The sequence below is a fragment of the Octodon degus genome, unplaced genomic scaffold (genome assembly GCF_000260255.1).
Source record: "Octodon degus isolate 3935 unplaced genomic scaffold, OctDeg1.0 scaffold00004, whole genome shotgun sequence".
Taxonomy (NCBI): domain Eukaryota; kingdom Metazoa; phylum Chordata; class Mammalia; order Rodentia; family Octodontidae; genus Octodon; species Octodon degus.
In genome coordinates this window covers 27,615,269-27,628,482 of record NW_004524580.1, presented here as the reverse complement: position 1 = coordinate 27,628,482, position 13,214 = coordinate 27,615,269, and the positions used below count along the sequence as shown (strand labels likewise).

The following is a 13,214-nucleotide window of genomic DNA, read 5'->3' as shown; positions in this document are numbered from 1 at the left end:
CGCGCACCTATAATCCCAGCTCTTGAGAGGCTGTAAACAGGCAGATCACTATGAGTCTGATCTAGTGAGACTCTGACCACCCTGTAGGCCCTTCCCTAAAATACAAAAAAAAAAAAAAAAAAAAAGTCATCCCTGACCTAAAATAAGTCTCCTCCCCTCACCATTGTTCTTCATGTCCTTTGGGAAGTATTTTTAGCTTTTCAAACCAAGTTTATTTGTGTGCAATCCAACTACAATGAGGTGTATATTTTTCAAGAGTGTACTTTGGTGTTTGACAAATTCATAAACCTGTGAAGTTACAGCCACAATTAATAAAATGAGCACATGCACCCCCAAATTTCATCATGCCCCTTAGTGTTCCTTCCCCGCCTCTTCCTCCTGTTCCCAGGGAGCCAGCAATTTGCTCGGTGTCACAGAGATAAAACTGCGTTCTCTAAGACTGCATAATAGAGTCACCCAGAATGTACTCATTTAAGAATTGATTCGTTTGGGTTTTTGTTACTGAGTTTTGGGGATTCTTTATATATTCTGGAGGCAAGTTTGTCATCAGATATAAATGTTCTCTCCTACTGGTTTGATTTTTCATTCTCCTAACATGCTTTTGAAAGAGCAGAATTCAAAATTGTTTTCTTTTCTTGCAGTTCTGGAAATTGATCCCAGGTTCTCAAGAATTTTAAGCAGGTGCACTACATTCAATTACATCCCAGCTGCAGAATTTCAAATTTTTGATGAAGTTTAATTATCAAATTTCCTTGTATAATTATGCTTCTGTTACCCGATCCAAGTTTAAGATTTTCCTTAATTGTTTTCTCTAATTTTTATTTCTGAAGTTTTAACATTTTGGGTATTCTATTTAGACTAATGGTGTATTTTGAGCTAATTTTTATATGTAATGCAAGTTATGAACCAAAATTTTTTCCATATAAATTTCTTCCAGCATATTCATTGAAAAGTTTCTCTTTTCTCCATGGATTACCTTTTCCCCTGTCAAAAATTAATTGACCATCTGTGGAGTAGCCAGTTCATGAATCTTCTCTTCTTCTCTCCTAATCTGTTTGTCCCTGTTGGCCTCAACACTCTAATTTTCTTGATGACCATAACTTTAAAATAAGTGTTACATTTAGGTAGGTTACATTTAGGATGTTTCACTGCATATGAAATTGACATTTGCTAATCACAACTAAAAGCACTGGCTGGAATTTTGATTAGGATTACATTCAATCCATAGATGCATTTGACTATTCCAATCCATAAACATAGTTTACCTTTCCAATTGGTTTGGGCTCTATTTGACGTCTCTCAATGGTGTTTTGTAATTTTAATTGTAAAGTCTGTCAAACTTTGGGTGTGCTTCTTCCTCAGAATTTTGCAGTTTAGGGCATTATAGTATATTATGTTGATTTTTATTTCAGTATGATACTACATTTGGTTAGTACAAAAAATGCAATTGCTTTTAAGTATTAAACCTATATCCTACCATCTTACTATTATCACTTAGTAATCCTATTTTATGTAAATTTCACGAGATTCTATAATTGGAAATCGTGTCTGAATGAGCAGAAACATTTTTACCCAGTCTAGACACATTTTACTTATCATACGTGAATTTTTGTACTATTGGAACCTCTAGCAAACACTGATCATACTGAATTACCTTGAATATATATGCTATTGGAGACTGTTTGACAAAATTTGGTCACAAATCTTTGCAGGTATGTGCGATAGATACTAGTACATATAGCTTTTTCTCCTAAAGCCTTTGTCTGAATTTATGTTAATGTTGACTTAATAGAAAAATTAGCAAATAATCTCTTAAATTTTCTGCAGAGTGGCTGGAGCTGGGGCTCCATGGTAGTTTTCTTGCCTTGTATGCAAAAGGTGCTGGGTCCCATCCCCAGTAACACACACACACACACACACACACACACACACACACACAGAGTTTCCTGGAAACATTTGTGCACAGTTGGCATTATTTCTCCCTTATATCTTTTGTAGAATTCACCACAGAAGCCACTGAGGCTGGAGTTGTCTCTGTGGAAACGTTTCACCTCTAAGTAAAATGCTCTATCAGAAGGCTTTTCAGTTATGAACGGTTTCAGTAGTGAACATTGGTAGTTTGTGTCTGTCAGCGAACTTATTAATTTCATCTGAGTTGTTGATTTACTGGTCTAAAGCTATACAGTTTTACTGATTATCTCAAAGAGCAGCTTTGTTCTCACTGATTTTCCTCTACTGATTGCCCTGTTTCCTATTTAATTTATTCTACAATCTTTATTTCCCACATCTGCTTACTTTTTGTTGTTCTTCTTTTTCTTACATCTTAAGGATACATGCATAGTGTATTGATTTGAAATTCTGTCAATTTCTCACATAGGCATTTTGTGCTGCAAATTTTTCTTTTCATGTACCTCACAAGTTTTGGCATACTATTTTATTTTATTTTATTTTATTTTATTTTATTTTATTTTATTTTATTTTTGTACACTATTTTTTAAGAATAAAAAGCAAAAGATTGGAAATGATACAGAATTTCACTAAACAAAATAATAGGAGTTCAACAATGGTTGTTATATTGCAGAATGTCTTCAAATTAGTTGTTTAGCTTACCAGAGATAAGCATGCAGAATTGGTTTTTAAAAAGTTATAAGCAATTAAAAAGGAGGGAAAAAAACATTAATTGTTCCTTTCAAAAGACTAGCAGAAATCAGCAGTACAATTATCCAAGCTATCTTGTGTATATACATAATTATATCTTTTTCCTTTTCTTCTTTCTTTCCTTTGTCCTTTTCCTTATCCTAGGTGTTCCTATGCTTTGAACAGATTCTTTTCCTTTTGCAATATCTGCCGTACCACTCAGATTTTCTTTACTCGAAGGTTCTTACACTAGCAAGACAATATGACGTTTGCACACGTGTTTCTGATTTATTTCACTTATGAGTATGGTCTCTAGGTGCATCCATTTACCTATACAAGCCTTGAGATTATCTTGTTGTCATTCACTTCAAAATACTTCCTGAATGTGTGAGAAAATATTTTAACAAGACTAAAAACAAATAAAAATAGAGATCTCGAGATAAAGATGGTTAGGAGGTTGTGATATGAGGTAACATATCATATAATAATTAGACCCAAATTGAAATGGATAAACCAACTAGAAGGATGTAGCATATGTATTAAGTGGCTTATTAAGTAGACGGAAAATATTATAATGAAATTCTAATAGACTAGAACAAAATTTACATAGTGATTACCAGCAAATATTACGAACTAGATCAGTGAGCAGTACTCACCCCTTGGATAAACCTCATTGGCTGTGTTACTGCCACTGCGCACAGCTAAGAACTGTATCAGAATAAGGCTAGTGAGAAAATAAAAAGAAAAATCTGTATATTACGTGCGGTTGTAGGGAAGGGAGAATGAAGAGAGACAATATGTTGCCGGTCTAATTTCACTAGCCCAATAGGGATGCAGAGTTGTTTACAGAGGAGCTTAGATTGCCAATGGAAGTGTAAAATAGTACTACCTCTCTGGAAAAGACCAACTGAATGATTACACAAACTGTAGCATATCCATATCACGGAGCACTGCTGAGCAATACAAAAATGAGCTACTGACACATGGAAAAATTGTGTGGAATTCAGGGGAGTGACACTGAATGAAAGAAGCCAATTCCTGAAGGATACACTCATCTGATTCCAATCATAAAATTGCACAAATAAAGAACAGATCAGTAGTTGCCAGGTGTTGTGGAATAGGAGGAAGGTGATAGCCATGGCCGTAGAAAGCTGCCAGGAAGGTTTAGTGTTGCGTAACTGCCTGTACTTCCATTGTGGTGATGGTTTTACATGTGATAAAGTCGCGTCATACTAAACCCATGCACAGATGAGTGCATGTAAAGCAGGTGAGCTCTAAGTGAGATGATGGGCTTCATCAGTGCCCTTATGGGGTTGTAGTGTTGTACTCTAGTGACAGGAGATGAGTCAGCAGGGAAGAATGGCTGGAGTTTTACAGAGTCTCTCTGTCTGTCTGTCTCTCTCATTTCCTATAATTACATGTGAGTCTACATTTATCTGAAAATTTAAAAAATTAAAGAAAATTAAAGGGTTGAGCCTAGAGATGAAGACCTGAATCAACCATGGCATCGCTACATCACAGACTATCATCAGTTATTTTTAACAGCTAAAGTGTAGAATTCAAGCTGAACTTTCTGGCTCCATGAATTACCAGCTTACAGCATCCTGTTGTGACAACTGACACTCCCCGTAGGTAAAGCCACTGAACCGTTGTGCTGTGCCAGGCTCTAAGCAATGACACCAGCCTCTGGTGTCCTTGCTTCCCACCATGGGCCTTCCGCCCTGAAGTGGCAGTGTACTGGACCCCCAAACTGGGATAGACTCTTGGCCTCATGAATGGGGTTTAGGGAGACAGTGACCGAGGACTGAAGGGAGCTCCCAACCTCTCAGCTTCCCCCACCAGCATCTGAATCTGCAGTTTGAGTGAGAGGAGGATGGGAGGGTGGTCTACCCCTTCTGAGCAGCAGGTTGGACCTGAGCAGGGAGGAGACTTCAGCCCTGGATATGTGAGGGGTGGGCACAAACCACAGACTGTTTCCATCCTCACAAGGTTTTAGTAGATTTTTCTGAATAAACATTTCCTCATCCATGATGGGGCCTTAGGACACTTTGCAGAACTTTACTTGGTTTCCTTTATCATCGCTTTGAGTGTTTGAGCTTTGGGATACTTTTGGTTTTTTTGTTTTTTGGCAGTTATGTTTGTGGCCTTGAGTTGGTTCTAAGGAGCTCTTTATGCTGCCATCTTGGAGAGAAATTCCTACATTAGGTTTTTTAGAGGGTGGTGCCAAAGATAATTCCTAGTTTCATGTTATTCTTTGAGCTTTTGTTCCCTTACCACAAGAGAGAATAATAATGTATAGCACAATATTCAGGACATCATAGCCCAGAATAACTGTCAGTCTCTTCCTCCTCTTATCCCACTTTTGGCTTTAAAGTTCTAATTGAAGGAAGGCACCTTCCCAATCATGGGTTGTTACTCTTTAAGAATTTTAAGACTCCAAGAAAGTGTTATAGGTGAAAAATATATTTGAACACTACCAATAGAGTGATCTTTGGGCCTAAACCAAAGTGAAGTCTGACTCATGAAATAATATTTTATAACAAAATCATTAACCAGGAACAGAACTCAGGATCTCTAAGGGGTTTTTTTCCTCCTTCTTGACCATTTCCTACCAACTCACCCTCTCCCAGCTCACTTCACCTGTGTTACAGCCTTGTGCCAACATATGAAATTGGACCTGAGGGATTAAAATAGCTAAAAGAATGAAAATCACGAAGTCTATAAAAAGACTTCAATGTCCTTAATACCAATAACCTCCCTGAGCCATGCCTTATTACAGTGGTCTGAACTTGGAAATGCCACCCCTTCCTATTTATTAAGAAGTCAAACTATCAGGGAAGCCATTTCTAATGTCACTCAGGCACTCCCTTAACGAAGATGATTTAGTACTTAAGAATTGTGAGTTGCCCCACTGGCTCTCAGTCCCTGATTTACATTTTGAAAGGAGCTGGCCAGTTAATGCCTCACTAAGCCAAAATATGATTATCATCTATGCTCAGTTTTTTTGTTGCTTATTCACCTACTCATTCCTTAAAATGATCAGGAGGAGCACTATGGATGTGATCCAAGGAAAAGCTATAACTGAGACTTACCTTTAGCTTCACACTGTAACAGCTTTAGAGCTAGCCAGGGACAAATAGCGTCTTGTTTTCAGCTTCTCATGCAGGTAATGCTGAGCAAGTAGAACATACTAAAAGTGATTCATTCACTTTTACAAATTCTTTCTTCTTCTAAAAAGATCTAGAACAAGGCTGGGAGTATAACCCAGTGATAGGCATGTAGGCCTAGGTTTGATCCCCAACATACTAAAATAAAAATGTAGACCTAATGAGGAATCAGTTCTAATTAAGAACAATGCAATCCTCCATGAACGCTTACTCAAAATGAGAATGCAGATGATGAACAAAACCCCAGATCTGAAAACTCTATTTAAAAACCAGAGATACCTATTTTTCTTTAACAAAACATTCAGACCTCAAGTGAGGTTAAAAATATTCGAATCTGAAAATAAGAGACAGTATATAGTTTGGATTGTGAAATTACATTATGTTACTTAACAGAGGCAAACTGAAGCCTTACTATGCAATGTCAGCAAGTCATCTTCATTGCTTTCAAGACATGAATTGTATACAGATAAATATCGGGCAGGGTAGAAAATATTTGTTATAGAAAATCATAAAATGCCATTCAAGAGCAAGAAGAAAGAGAAGAGGTTTCTGAAAGGAAGAGGTTTTTAAGACCAGGAGTACATTCCTTTGCTGGAAAGTTGTGGAAGAGATATCTGGAAAGGAGGGATACGGTTAGGTGACATAAAGTCACCAGGAAGCCCCCAAATGTCATCAGAGAAAGTGGGAAGTTTATTTTGACACCAAAAAAAAAAAAAAAAAAGTTGAACCACAGAAGGGTATCTGAAGCAGAAAATACTCATAAAACTGTGTCTTGGAGAATTATTTATACCATGTATTGATTTTTTAAAATAATATTAGAGATAGGAAGACCAATACAATCATTTTTGCAGTAGGGCCAGTAATTTAAAAAAAAAATAAAGAATTCAGACACATGGGGCAAAGTTAAAAACTAAAAAAGAGATCAAAATCAAAGTAGAAGGCAGTTCCATAAACATAAAGTATGAGATAGAATAAAGAGGACAAGTGGCAGGCACTGTGACAAGGCTGACTGAAACTGGGGAATTGATGTCAGCAGTGAAAGAGAGATGCAGGAGGGCTTGGCGGGTAATACAATGCCTGTGCTAGCCTGATTTATTTGCCCTTAGAAAGGGAGAGGGAATGTAAGGACGAGAGTTAGGGGGAAGAAAAGTGAGATTTCATTTAATCAATAAATATTTCTTGGGCACTTACTATGTGCCAGGCACTGTTTGGGGGCGGGGGTAAGAAGTTATCTTTAAGTTTTATAGGACTTTATGTGGAAGAGACACCATTCCTAAGCTGCATGACTCCAAAGGCAAAGCTGGAGCTAGACAGCAGGAGGAAGGTAGGAAGTAAAATATTTTCTGACAAGTAGAGGCTTTCTAACAAGTGGTAAGGACCCCGTCACAGGCAGTATTTAAGCAGAGGCTGCAAGATGTTCTTCCAGGAATACTGTCCCAAGGGATTCCTACCTTTGAAAAGAGGTTAAATTCACCTTTCTGTGAGTTCTCTGCCAGTTTTCAGAGCCTGTGCTTCTGGTGGTGTGGTCCTGTGGGTTCTATTATTAATCTCTGCCTTCTCCTAATTATTAAATAAGTTAGTATGTCTTCCATTCAGTAAAACTCAAAAATTTATATCTGTTATTCTTGAATTATTTTTGGAGGATAGGGCTTCCTTCTGTAATTAAAAAAAAAAAGTCTACTCAGTTAATGTTACCTTGATAGCTATTTTAGAATGGTAACCCTGGTAGATAGGGTTATAAATACCAGGCAGAAAAAGGATTTCTCGTGCCTAATATTTTTGTTTGGAAGAACCCTCGCAAATGAGTAACAAATTATCCTGACTTCAAGATTACGATGCAGTTTCTGTATGTTGCAGTAATTCAAAAAGGAAAGAAAAACATTTGAGAGGTTCCTTTCGACACAGCATGGTTAAGAAGGAGAATAATTATTCTCCAAACACCGTAAAGCTTTAGATCCCGAAACCTTATCTGTGCCTCATTTTAGAAAGAAGCAGAAAGGAAAAGAAAGAAAAAGGAAAAGGAGCCCGGAGTGAGCTCGGTCATAAGCTCTAGTTTAAGCTTTGCATTTCCCGGTGTCTTCTGAAAGGTAAAATTCCACAACAAATAGCCCGGTAATGTAGAACCAGGATGAAGATTCAATTCATAGTTAAGCACTTCGGTTTGCTTTTGAGTCTTGCTATTTTCTGCATTTGTTTTGACTGCTCTCATCATTCAAGATTGACGCGTGGATGGGTGTGTAGGCGGGAGCAGCAGCAGCAGGCTTACAGCTTGCAGACAAAAAAACTCTGCCTTATCTGATGGCTATTATTGAAAATGCGAGGTGTAGCCTGGGCTGGGTAATGAAGGGGAGCGAGCGAGGGGAGCAGGGAGCACGGAGCTGCATACTGATGAGTGTAGGAGTACTTGATAAAAAGAATTCTGGCTGCCGGCCGTGCCTCGCTCATTGTGGAGTACTCCAGCAGTCACACGGAGCGCAGACCAGCCCTAGCTGACAGCTTGATATGCCTTCTTCTGCTGCCTGGTTTTGGGGGCTGTATGACGTACTGGTCGGTAGTAAAGATTAATATGTAAGAAATGTGGAGCTAGGATCAAGTCAGACTCCACAGCCTGCCTGGCAAACTATGTTTTACTTCTGACTTTGCTCTCTCGCTGAGAACGTTAATCTGTCAAGCTGGCGGGCTCCTTTGATAGCAACTTTCCCAGGAGCATGATGTGGCAATGCCACCTCTCAGCCCAGGACTACCGCTATTACCCCGTGGACGGCTACTCCCTGCTTAAACGCTTCCCTCTTCATCCTCTTACAGGACCCAGATGCCCCGTCCAAACAGTGGGACAATGGTTGGAAAGTATTGGGCTACCTCAGTACGAGAACCACCTGATGGCTAATGGATTTGACAATGTGCAGTTCATGGTAAGATGCTCTCTGTGTCCACGGAGCTGCCTTTTGTCTGTCTTTGCTTCTTACGTGTCTTCCATGGCTCAGAGGCAGCCTGTTTTGCACCGAAGCCGATCAGTTTTTATGTGTGTAACTGCATCAGAAAATTGGATGCCCTCAGGTCGGAACTTACTGTGTCCATGTAGACCCTTACTAAAAAGGAGATCGGTATGCATCCGTATACATGTGTGTTATGTGAATGAACCAGGAGAGTACTATTTATAGACAGTGAGAGAAGATTAACACTTACATTCTCCCTGTCATTCTTTGTGTGTGTTTTTAAAAATGTGTAATCTTAGAATACTCAGATTATATCACTCTTCAGCTAATTCTCAATTAATTCCTGAAGCATATTATCTCACTTGTGCATCAACATTTGGTGATTAATTAGACAATTTGTTATGTTGCTGCTGTGCAGATCAGTTTTCCTCGATAATTGTTCAATAAGCAATTTAAATCATGTGAACAACCTCCAGTTCATTAGCAAACTGTTTCAGACGGTCATTATGGAGAGCAGTCACTCACTTACACATGCAGACTGGAGAGCAGTGAAGTATTGTTTGTTACTTTAGGTGGAAGACAGACACTTCGGTCAGTGAGCTGTCAGCATTTAAAAAGAGGTGTTATGTACTAAGTATATGAATGCAGTTCTGAATCCTGGTCTACATGGAGTCTAAACCTAGCGTGTGCAGACTTCCCCCTGTGATGTATATGGGTGAGGAAGGAGGGTGTGCAGGCGGCAATCTAGCTTTCTAATCATTTCCATGCCTCCCCCAGTGCTTCCCTTGGTAGGCTACGTCACAGCCCTGTCACTTTTCCTAGGTCCCATCTCACTTATCACTGACCCCTAAATTGAGAAAGACCCACATAACATAGGCATGCAGCAGATGAATTGCTGGTAGGAATAATTAGTAACTGTTCTTAGATCACATCTAGGGGTGATGCCTGTAGCTTGCTAATACCAGAACCAATCAGAGCGATATTTAGGGCTAGTCAGATCTTTTTATTTCCATTTGAAGTGATTTTTCTCTAACCTTGACTTGACTATTATTTAGAAGATTATTTAAATTATGAAACTTCTGTTTCTTCCTCCAAAATGTATGTGCTTACAAGCTTTAAAAAAAAGATGTAAATGTAGTCAGCCCTGTGAGCTTGAAGTAATAGTGTATTCATAACCCTTCATGAGCATTATTTTTAAAATAATGGGATATGCTGTTGTTTTGCTGGTGTTTATCAAGCACTGTCACTGGTGAGGTAGATAAGATAATGTGGGCATTGAAATAGGGAAAAAGTGGAAGTTCTTCAGTTTCTGTGACAGTCTCAGGACGTGGAGAGCAGGCTCGAGGTAGGCTCAGGACCCTGAGGAACTAAGGCATTTCATCATCATGCGTGTTTACTGCAGATTTCAACATCTTTATTTTTTCTCCTTATCTCTACTTAAAATGGGTTTTTCTTCTTCCTACCCTTCCACCCCTTGTTCAAATTTATTCTGGTCTAGAAGAAGTTAGGGCTGGGTTTCCAGGGTCGTTTGGCCACACACAGAAAGATTTTCCATTCAGCTTAATTTTCCACTGAATGGTAAGCACTCATGAACAAATATAATACTTTCAAAAGCCTCTAGCTAAAAGGTTAATTAAACAAATTCTAAATAAGAGTTTAGGGAGAGGGTATAAAAAATATCCTCAAGTGAATTATGGCCACTAATGCAAATTCTGTCTGAAACTCCAAACTCTGGGACATTTGTGATAAAACCAAGGTTTACTCATAGATTTCTTTACTTGTTTAATTCCAAGTATTATATAGATTATTTTACATGCATTATATAAAATAAGTATAGATTGTTTATTCAGATGAGCTAAACATGTATTTTCTTCATGATACAGATTTTTTAAAATCTTTGATTGTATAGAAGAATTACTTAATTATGAAAATGAACCCAATCATAAAATCATGTCATCAATTAGTGCTTTGCATGCTGTTATACTCCATTTAGTTGCCACTGGTATAAGAAATTAATTTTTACCTTTATAAAATTATTTATTGATTTCCATAATCTAATCTCCTCATAAACTTATAAACTTAAAGTACACTAATATGATTGGCCCACTTTAAGAAACAGACTTCATTAATGTGGTAAAATATGTTAGGCCTGCTTAGTTTCCACTTGATATCATATTCTAGCTTTTGTTTTTCTTGAAGCACATTCTGACCTGCATTTATTCATCCTGTTGCCTAAGCAACAAGCACCACAGTCCTATTAACTATGATGTAGTGCAGGTTCTATTAGCTTTTTAGAACAAGACAGTAGACATCAAGAGGATATAATTAATGTTATTTGAAGAATCATGGCACATCTATACATACAGATGCTTGATTTAGGAAACATTCTCAGGATGTAATTTTTGATTAATCAATCTTCCATTAATGAATTTGAGTTTAAAGGGTCCATGTAAGTAACTTTCAGAGTACTTTTTAATGCATTAGAAAATGTTTTACTAGATCAGTCCTACTTATGGTCATACATAAACACAATATATATATGATTTATCTATGTGGCTGTGATTAACTTTTATATAAATTACTTACATTAATTCCTAAGCATCATTGAAAAAGAACTCTCCTTCACACTCACTTGCTTTTAAATATCTAATTACTGCTACTCCTTGAAGTTCTTAATACTTAACCTTGGTTTTATAGATGTGCAAAATAATTTATTATATCTTCAACTCAAATTTCTCAGCATTTTCTTTATATATTTCATACTTGTTTGTAGAATAGCTGTGTACATAGATTAGACCTTTTTAAATCCTTAGAAATATTAAATATATGGAAATTGGTACAAAGAATAGCTACAAATATATCTCAGGTAGCCTAAGACTTTGGCAAGGTACATCCATATTGAAATCAAATCCTTTACAAAACAGCATCCTGTGTCTCTAGTCTTCCCCGGATCTCACTCTGCCTGATTCTCCCCTTCCAAGTCATAGGTCATCCCCTTCCTCCTCCTGCTGAGGTGCATCTTTCTGCTGCTAGCCAGCCCTGGGGATGCTACAGTGGTCCTCTCACATGCACCTCTCTGCTCTTGCCCAAGTGTGCAGCATATACAGTGGAGCTAAGTTTCAACATTACTTTTTTTTTTCTCAGCAGAGATTTTAGGTATGAAGTGACCATTATACAGAATGTGCATGCTTGTCTATTTTGTTGCTGTCTTTATTTCTTTCATCATTTTTCTTTTTCTAAGTCTAACGACCACCTCCTAAATTTTAAGCCTCAAGCCATCTGTTCTTGTCTCTGTGACTGCCTTTTCATTTCTCTCCCCACTCTTTCTGTACTATTCCTTGTCCTATCTTTTATTCCTAAAGGTTCTATGCAATTTCTGCCTTATTCACATAGCTTTCCTTAAGGATTCCAGGCCACAGCAGCCTATGCTCATCTACATTTCTCATGCCATTGTACTCTCTCTAGAATTAGGAGTCAAGTCTTACACATATCTTGTCTCCCCAACTCAACTGGAAGCTCCTCCAGGCCAGGTTCTGAGTGTTCAATTGCCTTGCCTTTCTTATAACTCCTAGCACATGCTGTGTGCATAGAAATCAGCCTGTAGAAAACCAAATACCCAACAGATTGCTGTAGATGAACCACCAGTTTCCTTTTTTGGTGAAATCTTGGCTTTGCCAGTGGAACACAAAATACTAGTAACCCTTCCACTTTCATGAAACATAAAATTTGCTATGTCCCAGGTATGGTGTTAAGCAGTAGGGATGTAATAACGAACAAGAGATGATCCTGAACCTCAAGAAAGATGTAGCATTGCTTTCAGACCTTGTGTTTCATTTACATACATGTCACATATGTTCCTTCATGTGTATGCACAAACATTGTACACACATTTGCACATACCATCACTGGGCTCTTGTCCCTTGTCTTTCCCTGTAATGATCATCATTTACCACATGTACTTCCTAGCAAGAGTGGTTTTGTGTGTGTGTGTGTGTGTGTGTGTGTGTGTGTGTGTATTTTAGAGAAAGGTCTACAAGGTGTTCAGGGTCACTACTAGATTGGACTCATAGTGATCTGCCTGTTTACAGCCTCCCAAGAGCTGGGATTGCAAGAGCATGCCACCATACCCAGGCTCAGTTGCTGTCTCCGTGTGCCCTGGGGGCGGGGCTGGCATGCACGCTGGGGATTGAACCCCCAGCCCCTGCGCCTGCTTGCAAGTGCTTCAATCTGCTGAGCTATTTGGCTGGCCCAGCAAGAGTTTTTATAGCATTAAATTACAGCAGGCAGTAGAAAATGTAAAACCTGTCACAGCACAAAGTAAAGGAAAATAAATGTACTGATAACATCCAAACATTAGTAGTATTATAGCAGATTTATAGTTTCTAGATCATATCCATATTAAGAAGTGTGTATTGGGCTGGCACTTGTCTAGTATGCACAAAGCCCTGGGTTTAATCCCCAGCACTGCTGAAAA

The 13,214-nt window shown here is 38.2% G+C and overlaps 1 protein-coding gene across 6 annotated transcripts in view; it reads left to right on the top strand.

The window, feature by feature from the left end:
- Anks1b (ankyrin repeat and sterile alpha motif domain containing 1B) overlaps positions 1–13,214 on the top strand; it is a 1,319,834-nt gene that overhangs the window by 909,796 nt on the left and 396,824 nt on the right. For 5 of the 6 annotated variants that reach the window (XM_023716668.1, XM_004623821.2, XM_023716659.1 and 2 more), the window contains exon 15: positions 8,610–8,716. In XM_023716668.1, coding sequence (XP_023572436.1) covers positions 8,610–8,716 — 107 coding nt within the window. Of the gene's footprint in view, positions 1–8,206; positions 8,717–13,214 lie in introns of those variants that run through there. The other variant, XM_004623826.1, reaches the window with a different exon arrangement.